The 23,988-nt window shown below is 49.7% G+C and overlaps 1 protein-coding gene across 6 annotated transcripts in view; it reads left to right on the top strand.

Moving 5' to 3' along the window:
* The window catches only part of SSH2 (slingshot protein phosphatase 2), a 139,779-nt gene that overhangs the window by 103,124 nt on the left and 12,667 nt on the right, over nucleotides 1–23,988 (top strand). For 3 of the 6 annotated variants that reach the window (XM_038375321.2, XM_038375320.2, XM_043499235.1), the window contains 10 exons: nucleotides 3,827–3,891; nucleotides 9,208–9,329; nucleotides 11,895–11,963; nucleotides 12,744–12,809; nucleotides 13,440–13,634; nucleotides 15,414–15,507; nucleotides 15,679–15,807; nucleotides 18,760–18,806; nucleotides 20,358–20,504; nucleotides 22,671–22,871. In XM_038375321.2, coding sequence (XP_038231249.1) covers nucleotides 3,827–3,891; nucleotides 9,208–9,329; nucleotides 11,895–11,963; nucleotides 12,744–12,809; nucleotides 13,440–13,634; nucleotides 15,414–15,507; nucleotides 15,679–15,807; nucleotides 18,760–18,806; nucleotides 20,358–20,504; nucleotides 22,671–22,871 — 1,135 coding nt within the window. Of the gene's footprint in view, nucleotides 1–3,826; nucleotides 3,892–9,207; nucleotides 9,330–11,894; nucleotides 11,964–12,743; nucleotides 12,810–13,439; nucleotides 13,635–15,413; nucleotides 15,508–15,678; nucleotides 15,808–18,759; nucleotides 18,807–20,357; nucleotides 20,505–22,670; nucleotides 22,872–23,264; nucleotides 23,337–23,988 lie in introns of all 6 variants that reach the window. The other 3 variants (XM_038375316.2, XM_043499237.1, XM_043499236.1) reach the window with 2 other exon arrangements.

Genomic DNA, 23,988 nt, shown 5'->3' with positions numbered 1-23,988 from the left:
TTCAGGTGTGATCCTGGCCAAACTAGATCATGCAGTGGTAGCATAAACAGAACTACAGCTCTCTGGTGCCCAGACTCCATGTGTTGGAGCTGACTTCCAAAAGGTTCGCAGTCTTAGATCAGGGGTATAGTTGCCTGAGTAAGAAAACACTCATGCAGTGAATATGGAGTCTGCAGAGATCAAATTTCTGCAAGGGCAAACCTGCTTTGGGGTGATCACTTGTAGCAATTGTATTTTGTATTCTAGAAGGCATCATGACCTATAGGATAGAGCACTGGATTGGGAGTCAGTTGACCTGGGTTTTGTTCTGGTCCCTACATACTTGTGTTATTTGTTTATATTCATCCTTTGTAATTTGACCTAGTTTCTACTTTTTGTAGGACCCTTTTTTGATTTTTAGATCAGTGAAGATCTCCTGGTTAAGCCAGGGTGGTCTCTTGCCAGACTTCCCGTTTTTCCTACGCCGTGGGATAGTTTGCTCTTGTGCCCTTAATAAGGTCTCTTTGAAAAACTGCCAGCTGTCTTCAGTTGTTTTTCCCCTTAGACTTGCTTCCCGTGGGATCTTGCCTACCAACTCCCTGAGTTTGCTAAAGTCTGCCGTCTTGAAATCCATTGTTTATTTTGTTGTCCCTCCTACCATTCCTTAGAATCATGAACGCTATCATTTCATGATCGCTTTTACCCAAGCTGCCTTCCTCTTTCAAATTCTCAACCAGTTCCTCCCTATCTGTATATTATGTATATCTTTTAATATCTGTGCACACAGTGAAGAATGTCTGAAGTAGTAGTACTTGCTTTTATTGTTGCCTGGTGAAATCGACTACACCACACAAGTTAGAACAGCTCTGAGCTGTACAGTCTTGCACACAACATGGTTCCAATTTGTGAACCAACCACTGGTGGTGAGAGGAGTACATGGAAATGAAACCTCCATCTCCGTTCTTGGCCTTTGCCTGGCTCAGCACCAGAGCTTGCTAACCTCTGGTGCGCACAGAATTCTGGCAGGCAGATTTCTTTCCCAGCCCTGAGAGAAATGGAGAAGGAGCACTTTTCTAACCTCTTCCCCCATATTAAGCAGGGGTTGGGGAGTCCCTGCAAACAAGGTATTTATTATTTCACAACAGGAAATATTTAATGCTAGCCCCGTGGTATTTTTAATAGCATCACCCCCAAAAGGGGGAAATTGACTAGTTGGCAGATTGGCCAGCTAAGAAAACAGCCTTCCACGCTTGACTTCTGCCCAGGGCTCCCTCTTGAGCACTGCCAGGTGGTGCCTGGCAAAATCCCCTTTGTGAAGGGAGTTAACATGTATTCTTTCGGACTCTGTGAGGGCCTGACTGAGCCAAGAAAAGATGTTGCAGCTTCCCAAGATGTAAACACCCAAGGGGATGTGGCTACTTAAAGTTAGAAAAGTCCAACTTCCCATCCTGGCTGGTAGCTTGTACCCCACCTGCCAGCCCAGTTTAAACAAAATCAGTCCTGTGTTACCATTGTGCCTTGCTGGGGGTTGTGTTAGAGATGTGGCAGCTGCCCTTGAAATGCCAGTGGTGCCAGCCCGACGGCCTGATAACAGGGTAACATGGTGTACCCCTCTGCCCAGGTCCTGCTCAGCATTTTGGGATGTGTAATGGCTGGTGTTTGCATCGCTCACATGGGGCATGTAAGGGCAGCGAAGCTGGCCAGGGATGTTGTATCTCTCTCTGGCGTAAAGTTTAAAGCCTCCACCAGGGTTGAGTGGGCTGTTGGCCAACAGGGAAATATGGGGAAATAAAGAAAATCTCCCTCCCTATCAGAAGGATAAAATGTCTCCCCAACTGGCCACTCAGAGTTTCCCGGAGAGAGAAACCTGCTCCGCAACTTGCTCTGTCTTTCCTTGAAATCAGCAGCTGGGAGGGAAGCTAGCAATATCGGGTACCTAGGGACTTCACCTGCTAGGTGCAGTTTGCAGCTCCAGGATGAAACAGTGGCTGATTGTTAAAGACCCTAGGGGCTGTAGCTGTGTTTTGTCTAATCTGATCTGGAAAAGGTGTGGGGCGCAGAGTATTTCATTTTCTTAGCCACTTACTGTGAGTGAAGCCCTCATGCGCCAGGGGCATCAGACTCCAGGTGTTGCTCCTTCCAGAAGCCATCTGGAGCAAGGGAGATGTAGAACTTCTGGCACTTTGAGCTCCCCCAAGGGGAAAACGCCGTCATCTTAACTAGTTTGTGCTAGTTTGTGTGATTCCTGATGGCTCACCGGCAGCGCCAGGAGTCTGCAGTGTTGAGAGCGAAGGGAAATCTATCTCCCAGGAACGATGAAGGTGCAGAGAGTTGTGTATATCCCATTGATGAGCCAGTTTCACTCTGTAATGTGTCCAGGGCTCCTTGTTGTTTAAAGAAACAATCTGCCTGCAGCAGTCACTCAAAACTTCCAGTGACTGTCTCCTAGCTTCTCCTGCCCAGCTGAGTGCCCCATTCCTTCCCAGTGAAACACTGTCCTAGGACAGGCTCTTGGACCAACTCTGCAGATGCTGAAATTTGTAAGGTGGGAGCAAGCTCCAAGCTCTCCCTTCCTGTTTGCCCTCTTCCTGTGTCTCCCCACCCCCACAAAGGCCTTGTGTTCAAGTACCTTTTGGTGGAGGGGGCCAAATGCTGCCACTAGATCTCTTCAGCACTATGGATGATGGGGAGCCATTCTGGAGCAGTGTAAGGTACCTGCCCAAGGACCGGCTGCAATATTTCTCTAGTTCTCCCAGCCCCTGCCTTCTTGGAAATCTAGGGGCCCCAGATTCCCTGCATGGCAGTGCAGTATGCTGTCACTTGGAGGCACTGGACTAAGGTTTCCGTAACCTTTAATGTCCACAAGACTTTATAGTGCTGATCACTTGCTCCACTGAAACCTTTTTCCTTCCCTAAGGAGCTGGTTAACTAGTGTAAGTTTTCTATCTGCGTGAGAAAGGAGAGGGTGGAAGATGGATATGTACTGCTCCTCTGCGGTAGCTGCCACCTGGCAGGCTACTGGTCTGCTCCCTGGGGTTGCAGGTGACTTTTCCAGTTGCAGAGAGGGTCTGTTGCTGGAGGCTGTGTTGCTCGCTGACGTTTCATAGAGAGTGAGGTGCTTGCTGGAGACACATCCCTCTTTCTCCATGTGCTGAGCAGCAGCACTGCTGCAAATTCTCCCTCCAAGGAAGTGCAAAGGGAATAGATTTAGGCCGGGAATTAATCTGGGTTTGGTTTGTGAATGCCTGCCGTCTTGGGAACGTGTGCTACTCCATTCCCTTTCTTATTAACAAGCTTCTAATGTATTGAGCAGCTGGGATAGCGCCTTCATCCTTTCTCAGTGCCCCCAGTAAACCATTAGCTCACATTTCCAGCTAACATTAATGGCTGTCCTGATAATCTCTGGCAGGAGCCCGGGAACCTGTTGGGTGGGGGTTGCTCTATGCAAGGAGTGGATTGTACATTATGGGGTTATCTGAGCCAGAATGCAATGACGGGGCTGGGTGAGCTAAACGGGACAACCCAGATGTGGGACCCACAAGACTAGAATGGGGCTGGGACATAAAGGGGGTGTTCAGAAGTGTCCTGGAACAGGGCTTAGAGGGACAAACATTAGTCAGAGAGTGCAAGTCCTGTCTGCCCAGAGAACCTGGTAAGATCAGGTCAGATAATGGCACAGAGCAAAGAGCTGACGAGAGAGAGAGAGATGCTAGTCATTTCAGTGCAGAGACAGGTGGAGCTGGCGGCAGCCAGGACAGCACCTGTCCAGGGGATGTTTGAGATGCCAGGAGGTAGGACATGACTAAAAGTGCCTATGTGCATCCTCACCTTTCCCTCTCTTCTTCAGGGGATCTCCAGCAGCACTTGCAAGCCATGTTCATCCTGCTCCGCCCAGAAGACAACATTCGACTGGTAGGTTGGCTGTTTGATTTATGATAAATAATCTGTGACGGATACTGTGTGGCTAGGTTCCATTGAGAGGTGCTGCAGAGTGACCAATGAAAGCTGCAGTACATATCCATTTCAGTGGCTTTGCTATCGAAATCCGGGAACTTGTTTACAGCCCCGATGTTCGCAAGGGAAAGGTGCAGCCAGCTCACTGATTTGTCCAGTGAGACAAGGAGTTGGACAATGTTTTGACTCAAGGGTTCTGTGTACATTTGGTGACTCATGTCCTGAGCACCTGTGGTCATTAAAGATCCTGTAGCAATTGTCATAAGAATTAAGAACATTACCCTGGTGTCTAAATTTCTGATTATTAAGGCTATGATTTAGTCAAGTATATTTTTAGTACAAGTCATGGACAGGTCATGGGCAATAAACAAAAATTCATGGTCCATGACTTGTACTATAAATACCTGTGACTAAATCTTTGCGGGGGGGGGTGTTGCTGTTGGAGTGCCTGGGTGTGGGGAGCATTGCTGGGGGTGGGAAGGCAGTAGCACCAGCTGCTGGGGGCTGCAGACAGCAGCTGCTCCAGCCGTCCTGGGACCTGCCTAGGGACTGCTGTTCAGGCGGTCCCTGGGACTGCTCCAGCAGCAGCCGTTGCGTTGGCCGCAGGGCTGTCCAAGCGGCTTGCCCTAGAACCAGCCACAGTGGTCGCTGCGGAAGTCACGGAGGTGATGGAAAGTCATGGAATCCGTGACTTCCACAGCCTCCGTGAGAGAGACAGAGCCCTACTGATTATATCCAGCCTACCTGAAATACCCCCCTGTAGAATCATTGGGGTTCTCATCTTCCCTTTCTACATCATTGCATGGTGTTACTATGGGCTGTTGACCAGCTGCCATGTACTACCCCAGATGTGACTGCATTTCCTTAGTGGGAAGAGTAATCCCTGTATGGCTCTTGCCTATATTGCCATGGTGTTATAAGCAAAGACTTGTTGGTTAGTTAACACATTGAGATCCTCAGGTGAAAGATGCCATGGAACTGAAGTGGTGGCATTAGTTACTTTGTCCTGGATGCCTCCAGAAACGGAAGAGTGGTGGCCGGAGGGACTGGCAATATCTAAACATTTCAAAGATCTTCATTGGCTCTCTTGTCATACATTAGCATTGATGGGCTCTCTTGTGTTGTCTGGGTTCATCTCTTGAATCTGCCACTGCAGTTTATTCCCCACCAGGGCTAGCCAAGCACCAGGAGAGACGTTCCAACACTGCTAGTTTGTAGTTTCGTCCTGGCTTTCCCTGTAGCTGGATTTTCCTTACACACACGACAGGAAAGCACCTGATGTGACTGCAAAGCACATTCAGTTTAAAAAGGAGACTGGCAAATGCTTTGCAATTGCATGTGGAATAACCCAGCCCAAACAAGCCAGAGGCCTGATGCAGAAGGCCATGAGCATGCAGAGCACCCACATCCCAGAAGGCCCTTGGCACCTTGCAGATTGGGGCCCAAAGTCAGAATGTTTGTGGTTATTGACAGGTTTCAGAGTAGCAGCCGTGTTGGTCTGTATTCGCAATAAAAAAAGGAGTACTTGTGGCACCTTACAGACTAACAAATTTATGTGAGCATAAGCTTTTGTGAGCTACATTTCATGCATCCGATGAAGTGAGCTGTAGTTCACGAAAGCTTATGCTCACATAAATTTTTTTACAGGTTTCAGAGTAGCAGCCGTGTTAGTCTGTATTCGCAAAAAGAAAAGGAGTACTTGTGGCACCTTAGAGACTAACAAATTTATTAGAGCATAAGCTTTCGTGAGCTACAGCTCACTTCATCGGATGCATTTGGTGGATGCATTTGGTGCATCCGATGAAGTGAGCTGTAGCTCACGAAAGCTTATGCTCTAATAAATTTGTTAGTCTCTAAGGTGCCACAAGTATTCATAAATTTTTTAGTCTCTAAGGTGCCACAAGTACTCCTTTTTTTTTTTTTTTTTTTTTTTTTTTTGTGGCTATTGAGCATGTGTTCCTCAGCAGTATTGTTGGCTGCGCTCTGCACTGTGAGACCAGTTTGCCCTGTTAACAACTGAATAAGGACTGTAGGCTAAGACACACACAGCCTTTTGTGTGGTGGTCTGTTCGGAATGCTAGTGTCTTGCCTGAGGCTGAGGTCAGAAGTCCATCTGAATTGAATTGATTCCTGACAAATGAAGGGCGCACAGAGCTGCAAGAGACTCATTTAAAATACATTCAGCTGAGACTTGTAGTGTAAAGAGCATAAAAACCCACTTCTCTTCTTGTGTGTTGGCTGCTGCTCTTTGGAGGGGCAGCATTACTTTTTTAGAGGACGGCTGAAGAGTCTGCATTTGGTCCCGAGCAACTGGCAGAATTCTCAGGGACTTCAAGGGGAGCAGGATTGGGCCCTTTACTGGACCAGTGTAAGACCAGTAGCAGAAAGGCAATGGGTTAAGTTGTACAAGAACCTTCTGGAATGTGGACAAATGTAGAAATTGGGCAGCTGGCTTTTAAACTTTAAAAAAAAAAAAAAAATCTTGTTCTGTATCCAAACCAAATTTCCAGCTTATAAATTCCCACGGTCCTGTCGTAGGCATTACAAGTTTCTTTACTCTCTATCCAGGTGATGGGTAAGACCTCTGTATTGGCTTTGGACCTCCATAATGTGCTTCCATGTGGGTAGCTAAATACTGCATGATGTCATTTGTGGTCAAAAAAGCTTGCAGCTGAGGGGAAAGCTGTGTTGTAATCACAACATGTCTATAGACAGACCTTGGTTACAGGAAGAGCTGCAATAGATTTTATATTACCAGTACGTAGGTCAGTTTCTCAATTTGAGAAGAGAACGTACTCTTGCATGGATCTGCTGGTGAGAGGTCCCAGTGATTCTGCGTAACCCACCATTGCTAGGACAGCCATGTCATTGGGGTGGGTAGTAGTTGATGCAACTGATTCTGTCATGCTTCATCGCGGCATCACTGCTATTGGTTGAGAATGAGCTCCTGGTTTGGAGCAGGAGATTGGGAATTCCAGCTCCCTCACAAGCATGTTGAGACTAATTGTTTGTGAATTGCTTTGAGATCCTCTGGTGTCACCTGGTTTAGAAGGGCAGAGCTAATTATTGATTATTCCAGTCAATTTAGCGAAACAGATTGCCTCATAGCTGCACCCACACTGGCTGTCAGCAGGAGCGGGGGTATTAAATGCTGATCTTCAAAAGTCAGTTTCTCTTAATCATTCCTATGAAAATCCCATCTCAGCAACTTGAAGCCATGTGACCTTTGGCACCTGCTTGGGCAGCCCTGCTCTAAAGGGTCTTACATTAAAGCCATACAGCTAATTACAGCTATCTAGATTGGTTTAGTGAAGTAAATTAGATTACACTAATCCTCTGGTTGCAGACAAGCCTCTGGAGCCTCTGACAGGTCCCTGGGCACAGGGTGGTAATTGTGCTATTCACTGCTTGCTCACTCCACTTTCAGGCAGTTCTCTCTGTTTTATCCTCTGGGGTTTGTGTCCTAATGTGGGTGAAAAAACTACCAAGATCCTGGTTGTCCTCTGCAGAGGAAACGGTTGATTCTGACCCCAAAGAGCCATCTACTGGCAACTGCTAGTCCTAGAAGTCACCCCATTTGGCAGCAATCCTGTCTGGAAGGGCTGGCCTGCAGAAATGCAAACTCATGTCCCTCCTTCTTACCGAGTCTCATGGTAGCAAGGAATGAGAAAGCAAATCAGGCTGACTCTGGCGTGACTCCTTACGAGCAGAGTGGGGTGAGGGCACCTTTCCCACCATGCAGTGTGTCTTCCAGTCTGCTTGCACCCCGTCATACTGCAAGCTGGGTGTCTTGTCGTGGTTCTAGTCTGCTGTGGTGTTGGATAGGTCTGGTCTAGTGGGTTGAAATGCCAGACGTGCCTCTGCCAGCTGTTGCTCCTGCTACAATACTAGGAGGCTTCCCTGATGCTGCTCATGTAGACAAGGCTTTTCTCATCCTCATTGGCTCCCCATGGCTCACTGAAAAGTTCAGGAAGCCGTGTAACAATGCGAATGTAAACACTCGGACTCTGGGCGAGATTAGACTGCCCAAAGCAAACACACCACCCAATAGATCATAATTAAGACATCTCCTCTCTAATGGCATCCCAGTCTATCTTTAATTGGGTTTCTGTGACTAAAATAACTGCAGATGTCTTGGGACCGAGTCCAAAAGCACTAAAAGCAAAAGGAACCGCCTCCCACAGATCTATGTAGGCGAACCTGGCCTAGCCAAATGCACTCTGTCTGCGTGCCGTCCCCTTGGCACGCCACAGCTAATCAACTTCTGATTTTACAGAGACTTGCGCAGGTCATTTGAATGTAGTTCCTCTTAGCTTCTTGTTACTGTACCAGGCTCTGTGATGCAGCCTTCCTGGATCTTGCTCACTTGCCTCTCTTGCGGTCAGCTCTTGTCGAAAGCACGCGGGAAGGCTGCTGCCTGAGTTTCACCAGCTGTGCTGGGTTTAGGGACAGAGTTGGGGAGAGAATCAACTAGTCAATCAATCGTTTAAAGAAATGATTTAAATAAGATACCAGTGTGTTCCTCTCGGTATATTTGTGGGTCCCTGTGCTCAAAGAGGGTTGTGCCTGGAAGGGGGCGGGAGCAATTAGACATAATGGCATCCAGCCTCGCTGGTCTGTGGATGTGGAGTTTGGAAACAGGCTTTTCCCCGCAGCTCTAGGAAATGAGCATTATTTCTGCACAGGGAAGGGTACAGTTACAGAGTTGTGTGGGCTCAGAAGCCCAGCAAGGGACCGTGGATTGATTTAGACTCCTGGGATCTGCTCACCTGTCTGTGAAGTTGGTCAAGAGGCTTTTCAGAACTACCATTATTCAGTGAGGATAGCTTCAGGGAAGGACCCATTTCTCTGAAGTGCTACGTAACTTCTGGGTGGTGCTGAGCCCCCTCTGGGCCATCGGTTTCAGAGTATGCAGCACCTCCTATGGCTGACTATGCCAACTTGCTCAGAGGACTGTGGCAGCTATCCCCAGGTACTGCTGGCAATAGTGTTTGAATGCAACCTGGATGAACAGGGCACGTCTGCAGGCGAGTGCTTGGTGGGTGTAAGGAGCAGATCCTGGCGTCTGTGAGAGAGCTGAGAGAATGGTTCTCATTTCTCTCTCCGCGGCAGTACTGCGTACCCAGTGTAGAGGCTCTGGTCTTCTGCGCTGGTGCAAAAGGTCTTGCTACTTGTTGTGCCTAACATCAGCGTGGAATGATGCTTTGTAAAGTCACAGCTGTACATTTCACTGGCTTTGCTGCTGACCTTTTGTTTTGTCTCCTTGACCTTTAGGCAGTAAGACTGGAAAGTACGTACCAGAACCGCACTAGATACATGGTGGTAGTGTCAACCAATGGCAGACAAGACACTGAGGAAAGCATTGTTCTCGGAATGGATTTCTCTTCCAACGACAGGTATCTGGGCAGACTGCTTCAACCCCTAGACTTGCCTCCTTTCTCCAGCCCCCAAATTCCCTTCTAATATCTTAAAAGGATGTGGCGGGGAGCCTGGAGGCTTGGTGCATCTCTGAAAGGCAAAGCCTGGGCTATGGGACTTGGAACAGGGGGAAGCAGCTCAGAGTTGGGAGGGACAGAGGATGTGCAGCATTTGGAAGTCCCGAAAAATAGCGTAACCAGTCTCCCATGCAGCTGCAGGAGTTTTGAATGCAGTAAGTGGCAAGACCCAAAGCCCTGCTTATCGCCAACTTTTGTCTGATTTCCCTACAGTCTGTACAATAAAAAGCTGTAACAATAGATGCTTTTCCCAGGTCAGGGGGAGCACTCAGATGCAGAGGCCTGGAGGAGGCTCAATTGTGGTGGGGGCACAAAGGGCCCGAAGGAAATACCAGGTGCTCTGGTGGCAGAAGTTACTCAGTGCGTGCGCTCTCCAGCCATTTGTGTGTCAGCACGGTGTAGTGCTTTCACTTTATTTATGTAAATTGTGGCTGACCTCTCCAACCAGTTGCAAAACATGGCCACTAAGTAGTCTTTGCTGTCTGTGTGACCAGAAGCTGCGGAGAGGCCTACCAGCTGCTGTAGGACAGAGACTTCCTAAAGGTGAAAATAGGGCTCTGGGCTCTTTGTAGGGGGTGGGGTGGGAGGACATGCACCCTAAAGCATCACAAACCAATCTGGGTCTTAGCTAAGAGGGAGAGAATAGGAACCCAGGTCCTGAGCCCTCCTGTTAATTTCCTGTGAAGTTATCAGTGGAAACAGCAAGTGTGCATCAGCCCCAGAACAGCTGAATAGAATGGGAATGAATGTTGCAGTATGGGAATGAATGTTGCCAACCTTAGAGTTATGTGCGATGCATGTCAGAAATATTCCTCCAGGGTTGTTACACGGAACCAGTCATTGGGGCCATCACATGGCTGGCTGAAACCATTCGCCTTTGACACCGCTTTCCTGGTTGTCATTTAGATATCTCAGCAGCCACTGCGCTTAATTTTTAGCGGTGCTTGGGAAGCTTGGCTCAGAAGCAACTGGGACAGAAGAACTGGGGCCCCTGCGCAGCTGGTGCTGTGTGCAGCGGGGTTGAAAATCAAACCCGGTGCGTGTCCTGGGTGCACTAGCACAATTATTACAGTCTTGCACAGAATTCTGTGAGCGGGGAATTTGCTCTTGGGTCTGGCATACCAGTGCTGCCCTCTGGAATGCAGACAAGTGAGGGCTCGCTGTCCCCCTGTCTCTGACGCACAGATAAACACGGTGCAGGCTTTTTTAGCTTTTTTGCTATTACTTGGGTTCTAGACTGTCATGCTGTCCCTCTCTCCCCCTCCCCCCCGCCCACTTGCTATTTATAACTCAATACAGACTTGTTGCTAAGGCCCCTGATAAACTCTCGCTGAAAAGTATCACTAAAAATACCCTGGCCACCTTGGGGAGCCTTTTAAAAACTCCTTTTTCCATGAGCTCATCTCATTTAGTCAACAGAAATAGTTGCCTGTGACTGTCTCCTGGGGCCAGGCATTGCAGCCATTCCTGCGTCCGCGCGTGCAGTGGGTGTGCATGTCCGCAGTCCAGTCTGAGTCTCTGTTTGCCGCCCCTGAGCTCCAGTCACCCAGGTGGGTGTTAGGCAGCGCACAGAGTCCAGTGCGAAGAATTGGAGAGCAGGACAATAGACTCTGATGCTCCCTGAAAGCACCTGCTTTGATCACCTGGCAATTTCCTCCTAATTTGGGTTGGGCTTTTCCCCTTGGCAACCTGACACGTACAGGTTTTTTTTTTCCCGTCAGTTGTTCCATCACTTTATTTCTGCTTTTATCCCAGGGTTTCCCTTTTCTTTCAGAGAGGACAAAGAATTTCCATGTGACCAAACATGGCATGCTAGTCAAATGAGGGAAAAGACATAGCAGCTATTGGAAGAACAAAGAAATTTCCCATAAGCGTCTCTTGTGGTAGCCTGTGCTTAGCCATTGTGGGGGAGCAAAGGGAAATCCGCAGATGGGGGTGGCGTGCTGTGATGCACAACCTACCAACCTTCCTTCCCATTGCTGACATTCAGACTAGCATGAAATTACTCATCTGAGTTCCTAGCAGCTGTGGCTGAACGACCAATAAAAACAGAGAACCGTGGATTCCAAAATCTCAACTAGAAATGAACCACTTGTGCTGACAAACCTGAAAGAAATCAGGACAGTTCCTTTTGTTAAAGTGTAAAAACCTTGAGTTGACTGAAAATTGGGTGACCTGGCCTCTGCCCTCCTGCATAGAGCCTGCTGCTCTGAATTCACCCTGGGAATACATTAACATTATAAGCTTGCTGCAGGGGGATGAACATACCACCACTTTGGTTAACAGCCCATATCAAACAGCGTTTGCACTTCCAAGGACATCTGTAGAGAACAAGACTCAGGTTAGAGAGGGGTCTGGTCAGTATTTCAGATCAATATAAATGAGTTTGCAACCATTGCTGTACAATTTGCAGAGTAGCAGGGTAAGCGAATGGCACAACGGCTGACCTTCTGTTTCTTATTACAGCAGCACTTGCACAATGGGCTTGGTCCTGCCTCTGTGGAGCGACACCCTTATTCACTTGGATGGGGATGGGTAAGTGTCTCTTGTATGCTCTGGCTGGGAAGCATAGGGGTTCCATGTTCTGTTCATTATGCTGCACACAGAGGATAGTGTGTAGAATTGCATTCAAATTATTGTCAATATGGGCAGCTCAGGCTGTCCTTCAAATCACAGAAGTCATGGGAGACAACAACCAATTGCCTTGCAGTTAGGCAGCAGCTTATGCGTATGTGTGCACATAAGCTGCTGTTAAGAAGCTTTCACTCTGTATGTGGGGAGGGGACAGAGGTGAAAGCTTCTGAAAAGGGATCCTATCGAGTGTTGCCATGTAGCACCTGTAGGGACAACCATATTCTGCTAAGTGTAAATGCAAGTGTGATGTCTTCATTGCCCAGTGTCCTCCTGGATTGTAAACTCCTCTTGGTGCCAGCTGTACGGACTGCCCAGAGAATGAGCTTTGCTGCTTTTGTTGCCTCGCTCAGCTGTACCATGTAGTTTCCATTTCTGGCTTTGAACTTGAATGTAGTCTGGGTAAACTGCTCACCTGGGCACTGCTGCTTCTCTGGCTGACCAACGCCTTTATTTCAGCCAGCATCCTGGCTTCATCGCTGAACAGCCGCCACTAAAAATGAGCCTGCCCAGAGCTGTACCATGCTATTTGCATTGGTCCTCTAGCTGAAACTGGCCAAACAGATCTGTGTCTTGGATTCTCCCTTTTGCTGTCCTGGCTGGTTACACATTAATGGTGGTTGGCTGGAAAAAGACTCCATGATAAGTGTCATTCTTAATGGGTCAATGTTTTTCTTTCACCAGTGGCTTCAGCGTATCAACAGACAACAGGGTGCATGTGTTCAAGCCGGTGTCTGTTCAAGCAATGTGGTAAGGACTTCCTGTCCTCTGTCCCAATGCTCCTTTAGCCAAGGCATTTTACATGCTTCTGCTTTCACAAAGCAGGTGCTGCTGTGTGTCACCCATGTCTTGCGAGACCCAGGCGTGTGGCCTTGATGCCTGCTCAGATACCCAGGGAGCGATGCTGCATGGGTACAATAACTGCAGTTGGAGTCTGTAACATCAATATCATCATTTCTTCAGCTCTAGGGGGGCACGTAGCCTCGTGTGTGTGCAGTGAGTGACGTGACAGGCAGGGCTGAGGTGGCTCTCCAAAGGCCGGTACGAGGTTTCAGAATGATTCCTGTGACGTGTTGCGAAGGGCACTCAGAGAGTGGGCTGCCATTTTGCAGGGTTCTTTGGAATCAGAACCGCAGACCTTTGCAGTGTGTGTGAGTCCAGAGCTGACTTTACAGTCAGGCCACATGTTAAGCAGTAACCTTTCCAGGCAACTGTAGGCCGAGGGTACCGCTGCATCCAGGTTCAGACCTGGGGCCTAAGTGACAGAGGCAGGATGTGCTGCTCCATAGGCCAGCCAGCCATAGTAAATGGGAATGGTGGGACTCTGGGGTTTGTTCCTTGTCCCCAGGGGAGATGCTGATGTGTGGGGGCTTCTTCCAGGTCTGCCCTGCAGAGTTTACACAAGGCCTGTGAGGTGGCCCGAAGTCACAACTACTACCCAGGGAGCCTCTTCCTCACCTGGCTCAGTTATTATGAGAGCCACATCAACTCTGACCAGTCTTCAGTCAATGAATGGAACACCATGCAGGATGTGCAGTCGCACCGGCCCGACTCCCCCGCCCTCTTCACGGACGTGTAAGTAAACCCATCTCTGCTGGACAGCGAGGCTGTGCCATGAATGGCACCAAACCTCCACTGGAGGAGACCCTGCCCCATGGGATTGAGCTTCATGCCTTGTCAACAGGAAGCATTGCAAATTCATAGGTGGATCCCAGATTAAATAAACATCAAGGCTGGAAGATTAGCTAATGGGGACCCTGTCGTGTCCTTTTCAATGCTGATTCTCAGCATTTTCCCTGCACTTCCAGAGCTCTGTATGGCCCTCAGTCTGGGCAGTACTATCCCCTTTGACAGATGGGGAAGGTGAAGTGACTTGCTCAAGGCCCCAAGGGAGTCGGTGGCAGAGCTGGGAGTAGAACCCAGGAGCTTGTCTCCCACTCCTGTGCCTGGACCACCAGACCAGCTCAGGAGCTTACATGGGCATGTTGCTGATTTATCATAAACTAGGTTTTTATTTTGTTCTTGCTGCGTGGCCCAGAGACTTTCAGGCCTCTTAGCGGGGAAGCCGCAAGCAGCTGATCCAGTCGGGGTCTAATGATTAAATGTGGGGTAGAGACGAGTGCGTTTTATCTCCTTGAGGAACGGGGTGGGAAGATGCATTATGCTTGGATACTAACTGGTGGCACGCATCAGGACAGCGACTGAGATGGCCATGCTGGTAGTGGGGCCAGGTTTCCAAGCTGCCCGCTTATAAATAGCTCCCAGCCAGTTGTCAGTAATTGTGTAGCCTCTCCTTGCAGCACCAAGAGCAATGGCATTACCTCAAGAGCTCCTTCCTGCTATAGTCCCCACGCTCCCCCCAAGGAGAACGGAGGACGTGCCTTTTTGCCATCACAGGCTGCTTTCCTGCTTTGTTCCTTCCCATAGATTTCGTTACAGCATGCAGGCTCAGGTTGTCTTAGCAGAGCAGTGAGTGAATAATCATGTATCATGGAGTATTTCAGCTGCCAATGAGTCTTCACACCTGATTGTTTTTAACATACAGGGAAGTGAGCTGCAAGACTTTGGCAGGCTGCCAGCTTAATAGTCTGCCTTGATTTTTTTCATTTTTTAAAATACCCACCCTTTCTCCACTGAAAAATCTCAGGCTGTGGGCCTATGGAGTCCCAGGCAGGGGGCTCTGATTTAAAAGGACCAGTATTTTTGTAATTCTCTTACTCCTAAACCACCAGCTGGAGAGGAATTCTAGTTGCTCATAAAGCAGAAGCCTCTATGCATTTGTTGTCTTGGCAGCATTAGACTGCGAGAATAGGTGTGAGATGTTACCGCTGGGCCTCATCTCTAGATGCTGGGTGGGCCAGCTTAGAGCTCTGGAGCTACAGTACAACTGCCACCATCCTGGTTGATTAGTAAAGCTATTTTTGCAACCAGCGATAAGGAGACAGGCAGCAGAGGCTGGTGGAATGCACACAGGCTTAGCTGCACTGTCTCCATGTAAGGAGGTGTGGAGCTGTTACCTTTCCAAGAAAGGTAAGGGGGAAGCTGGGAGACTAGCAGGGGGGGTAATGCGCTGCCTGAAGCCACTGAAACTGCAAAATACTGGAGAGATTTTTATGGAGTGCCATTAAAATACTGGATCCATCCAACAGCATTTCTGTTCCATATAAAGTGCGGCTGTGAACCTGATCTGGGTTTAAGGGGATCCAGAGGTAAAGCATTAGATTCCTCCCAGGTGGGGATCTTCTCAGCAGTGTCTCACTCTCGGTGCGTCTGAATAGCATCATTAACCAGTTAAAAAACACTGAATCAACTCTATCCACCTAACAGTAAGTGGCTGTTGCTTCCTTCTCCTAGCCCCACGGAGCGTGAGCGTACAGAGCGGTTAATTAAAACCAAATTAAGGGAGATCATGATGCAGAAAGACTTGGAGAACATCACGTCCAAAGAGGTGAGCAGAGAGCCCGCCATTGCCCATGCTGGGACTAGGGTGCGGGAGAACGCTGCGGGTGAGGAGGGTGGCTAGCGGGAGCACAGAGGGCACTGCACAACATGAGCTTTGTCCCTTTATTCACCCGGGGAAATGGAAAAAGAATTCTCACAGCTTTCTTCTCCTCCTCAGATCCGTACAGAGCTGGAGATGCAGATGGTGTGCAACCTGCGGGAGTTCAAGGAGTTCATCGACAATGAAATGATTGTGATCCTTGGGCAGATGGACAGTCCCACGCAGATATTTGACCATGTCTTTCTGGTAAGCCCGTAAGGCCGTGGCTCTGCAAGGTAGAATCTGTTGGTAATCACAAGATCTCTGTGTGACTGAGAACAGGCCTGTAATTGCAAATAATGACTCTTACCTTAAGTGGGCTGATCTTTGTGCGAAGTCACATTCCCATCAGTGGAACAGTAGCTGCTCCTAGAGCTCACGCATTCAACTGATGCATATGGCGAGGTTCTATTGGCTGAGATCTGGCTGGTGTCTTGGACGCACTGACCCCAGTGTGATCAATCCAGCCTTGTAGCAGCTCCCTTCCACAGCTTCCAGGTGAGGGAAGCAAATCTCAGCTCTGTATTTCTGCGCTCAGACCTGAATTCGCTCCCAATTTCTACTGGCACATAACGGTCAAATCCCTAATTCGTCTCTTCCCATACCGGAGTCTACATGTGAGGTCACGGGGTGTACCTCTCCTTAGGAGGACTCAGCAGTGACCAAAAAAAAAAAAAAGCAAACTGGAACCCGTACAGAGAAGGGCTGTGTAAGTCACAGGTGGAATTACATTTCCTGTAACAGCAGCGATCTTTTGAACTCATTTCTCAGCTGGGAACAGAGGAGCCTAACAAAGAACCCTGCAGATTATCCACTTAAAGCCACGTCAACATTTTGCCTTTAATGTTGTGCTTACTTCACTGCGTTTCATCGCTGCCAGGGCCTGGCTACTTACCGCATCCCCGAGGGCGAGTTAGCCCTCCCCTTGATTTCCCAGCCCCAAACGATGGACCCGGCTTTGTTGGCTTAGCATGAGCTCTGCTCCTTTTTTACACAGAGCCGCCACTCCTTGAACTAGCCAATCTAGCCCAAGTAAGGAGGTCACGTCTCTCCTGCCCTTCTGAAGCTAGTTTCTTTCAGCAGCTCAGGAGACAGTGTGTGTTTTAAACGGGAGCTCCGAGAAAGTGGACAGGTGGAGGGGAGGCAGGCACAGATAAGCAGCAAAAGTGTCTCAGGCTAAGGACTTGCTTTGCCCAGGTGGTTTCCAGTGAGAAGTTCGTACAAGCTCGTCACATTAGTCAGATGTAATCCAGGCAACCTCCAGACAGCTGTGGGAATTGGATGCAAACAAGCCCATGCAGGAAAGACTCCCCAGGCAGCACTCAGCAAAGTCTGTCTCTATGGCTCGTTGCAGCCAGGGGCGGAAGCAAAGTAGCAGTTTGCAAAGGACAATAAGGTTGGGTTCAGCCAGCAATTTCATTCATGAGCACAATACAGTGGCGAGGCCAAGTCTGTGCAGTGAACTCTCTGGAAGGCTTGGTGCACCTCACTAGCAGGAGAGAGCCCTGTTAGAACCCAGTGTGGGATGAGGAAATCTGAGACCCAGACAAGGCAGTTACTGTTAAGCGGAGCAAACCGCGGGCCATGTGGCTCCCATGACTGGGAGGTGGGAACCTGCTGCTGCTAGCAGGCTGACTCATTTGGCGGGCTTGGGCAGAGCAGAGAGCATGCGGGCTGGCTGCTCTGTCGGCTAGCAAGCCACAGCTTTTCATTGACTCCTCGTGGGGCTTGTGATCTCCCTGGCGTTGGCTCAGGTGCTACTAGTCCCAGCACCAAAGCATGGAGCTTTGTGGGGAGATGCTTGTCTTCGTTGTGTGCTGTTCAGCGCAGTGGCCTGGCCTTGGCCCCGTGTGATGACGCTGTCATCGTTTTAACGGTGTGTATTCATTTGGGGAGAGAATCAGCTGAACTGAGGTGTTTAAAAATTACCTCCCCAAGGTTTCTACATCACGTGTGGGGAAAGGTCAGAGGACCCCATCCCAGTGCAGTAATGTATATCCCAGTGGGAATACATGAGCCTTGCTGCGAGCTGGATGTGCTGGGAAGGGTTTCATTTGCACAGCATTGTCTTGAATGGAAGAATGTCTGGGCACATCGGAGTTACCTCCATGGCTCGGTACGGGCACTGCTGACCCTGCCTCGAGTGGGGCTGTTTTCCACCGGGGCAGGTTACAGTTCTGCTCCGTTCAGCTCCCACTGTACAAGCAGCTTGCTCCATGGGAGGGATGTCCATCTCTTCGGGCTGGGCACACAGCCATGCAGCTGCCCATGCTTTAGGGGTTGGAACCTTGCTGTCCTCCACTCTTCTCCTGGACTGCAGTGTGTCTGGGCTTCTGAGGCAGCTGCTCATCCATCTCCTTCATGCTGGCTTCGTTTGCCTCTCCGCATCACCTGCCGCCACGCCCCCCCCCATGACTTAGACCTCCCCACCGCCTTTCCGCCTTTCAGTTCAGAAACTACTTTGCAGAAGGAGGCAGGGGAAGCAGGCAGCTGAGGTATCCACCTCTCTTGGCTCTTCTTGGCCTTCATCCTCATTCCCACGCAAGCTGTAGTGTTTGAATAGTGGACAATCAACTTGGCTTGGAGGCCCTGTCTGCGCTGTAGAGAAGCTGGTTAGATAGCAAAGCGAAAACATGCTTCCCTGGCCGGTTTCTGTGCTCACACAGGCAAGAGGAAAAGAACTGTCCTGCTGTCTTTGATGTGGGAACCCATGTAGAGAGGGGTTCAGTGGTATTTTCTTTCTCTCTCTCTCTCTCTCTCTCTCTCTCTGCAAACAGGTTCTCTTTCATGGAGTAGAGTCAGAGGCTGGAGCTTGTGTGGGAAGAGGCCTGTCTTTATTTTTCTGAACTAGGTTTCTCAGTGGCTTGCAGGAAGCTAACTAGGGCTCTACCTGGGTTTGTCTTGCAGGGTTTCCTGTTGATTCAGGGTGGGTCTGATTGTAAAGTGAGATAAGTGGCTGCACTTTGAGACAGGAGCACTATTTTTTTTTTTCCCTTTTACCATCTGTATTTTCAACAAATCTCAGTTTACAGCACTGGATTGGCCAGCTATCTCCCAGCACAGCTCGCTGGCTCCTGCAGCTCGCACCCGGCTCACGGGGGCCATCCCTCCCGGTGGTATACACTCCTTCTGATGCTCCCTTTTTTATTTTTTGCACAGGGTTCTGAGTGGAATGCCTCCAATTTGGAAGATTTACAGAACAGAGGGTAAGCAGCTTTGAGCTGTGTAGCAGGCCCCTGCATGCAAGCTGCTGGGCACGGATAGGAAGGCTTGCCTTACCTAAGTCACTGCACAACCAAATTTCCATCCCATACCTGCTGCTGCTGTGTGCTAACAAGGGCTTACAAACCAGGCATGGTAACAGTGAACTGGAAAGTAGCACCCCATCCCCCAAATCCCCCATACGAAGACAGGGAAGGAAAGGCTTTGGAGGCCCTGACCTTGACTGAAATCCCACCGACGAGTGCAGGCAGCTGACGGTCACATAGCAACGGGTAACCGAGATCTGCGGTTCCCTTGCCAAAAAGACAGCGCAGAGCTGGCTCTCTGGGGGGCCTTTCTTTGGGCTCAGCGCGCTGCACTCCTGGGGTGGGATGAAACCCTGCATGCGCTGCTCAGAGGCACTCCTCACAACCAGGGCAGGCAGCTGCATGGTGGCAAGAAAGCGACAAGTGTGTGTCAAAGCAGCCATCGCTGCCTGAGAACAGGGGCTGCATTGAGCATCTTGCAGCTCAAAAGGGTAGCATTGCTGTAAGGTTTGGGGTTAAGGCCACATCAATCCAGATGGAACATGCAGGGAAACCACTGGCTCTCACTCGGCTAGGTTACTACAGCAATCTCTCCTCATCATGAGCTGATCGCTTTTCAGTCCTCCCCACCTGACACCTTGCTCTGAGCCTGACAAAGGGCATTTTCCCCTGGAAACTCTGCTGCTGTCTGCTAAGACATGGAGGCTGCAGATCTCTCATGAGTTTAGGGGCTCGGGGTGTTTTGCATGTGAATACCATGTGCTTCCCTCAGCCATTTACTACTCAGCATGGTCTGTGCTGGGGAGAAGAACCAAATCTGTCCCACCCACAAGCAATGCTCTTCCAGTTTCTCTGGGTTCTGGGCAGCTGCAGAATACAAGAGGGTCCGATAAGGAGTTGCCTCGCTGTGGTCTTAATTTCGAGACTAGTCTGGTGTCTTGGATTGAAGTGAAGGGCCTGGTGCAAATCCCAGAATGAAGGTGGCTACTCCTGCTTAGACCCAGGAGAGAGACGTGTTAGGGTCCCATATTGTCGAGAGCACGGATCTTCAGGCTAATGCCCTTACAGCCTAGTCTCCCAACACTGGTGGTAACTGGCCCAATAGGAAGGGAGATTGGAAAAGGGATTGTGCGTCTCCCAGGGGGATGGTTTCCAGCTGGCAGGAAGAGATGAAGCTGTATTGTAGTATATGCCAAGTGACCACCGCTGGCCCTTCTGTGCAATACAGAGCAGCTGAATGGGCGGGCTGGCCAGTCTTGGTTTGGTTTTCATTCACAGCAGACCGAAGTCCCTTCCACAGAGACTAGGTTAGAAATTCCACAGCAAACCCTTAGCCTGGCCTCGCAATCAATCCCTTCCTCCCTGCATTGAAGTCTAACTCCCAAATCGGCTTGCTCTGTGTTGTAGTCTTGTAACTCTGACTGCTTGGCTCCAAACAAATTCAAAACAAGGCAAAGCCATTTCCTTGCAGAGACTGTCCAATCTTATCTGCCCTCTGTTTCCACACAGGGTGCGGTACATTCTGAATGTCACTCGAGAAATAGATAACTTCTTCCCAGGCGTCTTCGAGTACCATAACATCCGGGTGTACGATGAGGAGGCTACAGATCTGCTGGCGTATTGGAACGACACTTACAAATTCATCTCCAAAGCCAAGTAAGTCTGCACTTAAAGAACGAACACAATAAGCAAGCTTCTAGTAATGCACTGTTTCCTTCTGGCCGTTCTCTCTTTCCAACTACCCTTTGTCCTGTGTTAGGACCAAGGCATCTGCATTCTCAGTTCCTGCTGTTGGTAATGGGCCTTTCTGTCTGTCTGAATTACAAAAATCGCACATGATAGTAAGATGGAAAAACGCTGCTGTGTGGTCGTCCCCTCGGCTGCACTGCATTTGTAGTGCCTTAGGGATGCTTCCAGGGCTTCAGAAACTAAGAACCACCTGGAGTGTTAAACTTTTGTAAAATGTCAAGGGACATAGAACCATGCAAACACAGCTGTTAATGCCAAAGGGGAATGGGGTTACTTGTTACACAGCATCCCCGCTGGCAGGGTTTATATTGTGAGAGCATCGAGGAAGCCCAAACACTCCATTGTGCTAGGCACCAGGCAGACAGGTGGTAAAGAAGCTGGTCGCTCCTGGAGAGAGTTCCTGTTCCCTTGTTGACATGTGGGCGAAACAGGCGGGGTGGGTTGGGAGGACAAGGCAACAAGCAGAGCTCAGCAGACACTGGAAAGCAACGTAATCGTGAACAAAATCGAGATCATTCGCTGCTTACGAAGCAGGCAGACATTGCTCTGATTAAAACCCTTATCTGTGAGCACTACAAGATGTTTGCTAGGCCTTCTATCTGAATGGCCACTTCTAGTCTGGTAGCCGGAGGCCAATGGGTTGCCAACACTTCTCTAAGTTGTCTACAATAAATCCAGCAGCCATCTGATTTAGGAAGATGCTGATCACAGAAGCAATTGGCATGCATTGCCAGCAAGGCTGGGATGGATTTCCAAACAAGGGACTGCTTTTAACCCTCTCATGGCGGGTGTTTGCATCTGTCTCCTGCCCATGCCCCAGAGGTGATGACCCGATTGACCATGGCTGCTTCTCCAACAAATCATTAAGCCTCTCAGATTTACCCGAGCGCTATTTATAGATATACTTCTAAAGCACATCGAGCTCCTTGGTGCAATGACTTTGGAACCTTGTCCGTGTTAGAAATATTCTCCTTTCAGGATGCACATTTTGCAAAGAACACGGGGGCAGGTCTGAACTCTGAAAGCTGTAAAACTGAAGTCCGTGCTGGACGAGGCAAATTACAGCCTGTGCTCCCTTGCTTGCCGCTCACACTTTACCTGAAGTAAGAACCCTGCATTCCTGGCAATGGAGCAAACCTTTCTCAAGCCAGATCAAACTCTTCACAGCCAGCTCTGTACCAAGACTGCTCTGTGCACTGAACAAGAGCCAGGGGGTGAAAAACAAAACCATCTTCATGTCCTGAGCTCCTTGGTACATAGCTCGGTGTGACAGATATTGCAACCCCATGTGGTATCTTGGGGGACCCTTTTATTCAATTTATGAATGATGATCTGCTCTGGGGGGGGTTACTACACCTCTCCCAGAGGCTAATAACAGTGGGGGTGATGAGGGCTAGTTGCTGAGACTGTAAACGCCTCTAGAGATGTACCACCCCAGGAGGTTTGCATAGACTCATTCAACCTGGGTTTTTCAGAGGCCGACGGGCTTTTGGTACAAAAGGGCTGAGTTGAAACACTCGTGGCCTTTGGACTTGATCTTTGCTCAATCCTGCTGAAGGGCTGGAAGGACCTACTAGGGCAGCTTTTCTCAGATGTGGCCAGCTGTTGCTCCCGGCTTCCTTGGTGTTTGCTGGCATTGCCAGCAGAGGATCAGCAGCCTGCACCATGCAGCCTCCTGGGGGCTCCAGGCAGCATCTCTGCAGACACATGGGGCCAATGTGGGTGCTCAGCTGGCTCCAGCTCTGGGCTTCAGCCCAGGGCAGCGGGACTCGGGTTTGCAAAAGTTTTCAGAGTGGCCACCAGCAAGGGTTTGTGGGCCCCACTTTGAGGCCATCCAAAAAAAATTGTTCCGGGCCCCCCCAAGGCTGATGGGCAGCTCCTGATATATTTTGTGTTTTTACCTCTGTTCGTTGTTTTTATTACATGTTCTCTAGAAGGCTTTTTCCTTTAGAATGGACGTGCTTGCTTAGAAGGATCTGTGGGGTAACTTGGAGCTCTCCCCTACAATGTCTGCCTCTCCTAAACTTTTCAGAGGAGGCTTTTAAATTGTCCTTTTCCATTCCCCCGCCCTAGGAAGAACGGGTCGAAATGCCTGGTGCACTGTAAGATGGGAGTCAGCCGGTCGGCCTCCACAGTGATTGCGTATGCCATGAAGGAGTACGGCTGGAACCTGGACCGAGCGTATGACCATGTGAAGGAGCGTCGCACAGTCGCCAAGCCCAACCCAAGCTTCATGAGGCAGCTGGAGGAATACCAAGGGATTCTGCTGGCGAGGTGAGCTCCGGGGGCAGGGGAGGAACAGGCGGTAAGATTTCGAGCACAAATTTCTGGCTCCTGCCCTGTGTTTCCTAAATACACAATCATTCCCCAGCCCGCTCTGGCCCAGCCTTACCTTGAAAGGAGAACTGGAAAGGGTCTCAACCCAAGCGGATTGGACCTCCTTCAGTATGGGTGCTGCAGAGAGGAGTGTGGGAAGCTGGGTGTTGCTGCTCTCACATGTCGGAAACCTCAGCTGCTTCCCATCTGTACGAAGCCACAAGCAGCTGTGCTGACAGCAGGGCGTAGCCCTGGACTGCATGTTGTGGTCGCTGACATTCAGCCTTGATCCTGTTTTTGTACCATGTGTGCTGGGGTTCGGGGCCTTGGTTTAATTATGTTTGTTTTCAGCCATCCGTGTGTTTCAAGAGCCCCTGAGTGTTTGTCTGACCTGACCACGTGGCCAACCCAGCAGATTTGCAGGCAGGTGCTTGTGTTCCTGCCTCATTCAGAATTAATGTGTGCTTGAGAACGCTGTCTCTGACATGCTTCCACTCTTCTATAAAGGGAGATACTATTTGGTCATGGATTCCATGCCTTTAACGGCTCGTGACTTCTGCTTCAGCCCCGCTGGCTGCCACCCCTGCTTCCCTCCCACCCTCATGGGGGGCTCGGGCTGCCAGCCCCCATCCTCGTGCGGGGCTCGGGCTGCCCTCACCCTTCCTTCCCTCCCTCCCCCCCAATCCCTGTGCGGGCATTGGGCTTCTGTGACTTATGGTTTATTGCCCATGTCCTGCCCGTGAATTTTAATAAAAATCTCCATGCCAAAATCTTAACCTTACTTATAGTATAAAATAAGGCACAGGCACTTGAGTGGCTCCACTGGATTAATTCAGTGCTTCCCCTTCATCGGTGCGCAAATTCATCTTTACCTTAGGAGCAGGGTTGGGAAGAGTGCTCCTTTGTATGGGGAGCCTTAGCCAGTCCCCTGAAGCTCCCCATGGGGGTGGGGGAGCTGAGTAATCAGTCTGAGCAGCCAGTGGCATAATAAAAGCTCTAGGGCGAGGCTTGGTCCAATGCTGGTTCTAAGCCAACAGTGTCCCAGATGTCAACTCCAAACTTTGAGCTAGGCACC

The sequence above is a fragment of the Dermochelys coriacea genome, chromosome 17 (assembly GCF_009764565.3).
Source record: "Dermochelys coriacea isolate rDerCor1 chromosome 17, rDerCor1.pri.v4, whole genome shotgun sequence".
Lineage (NCBI taxonomy): Eukaryota > Metazoa > Chordata > Testudines > Dermochelyidae > Dermochelys > Dermochelys coriacea.
This window is presented reverse-complemented; position numbering and strand designations above follow the sequence as displayed.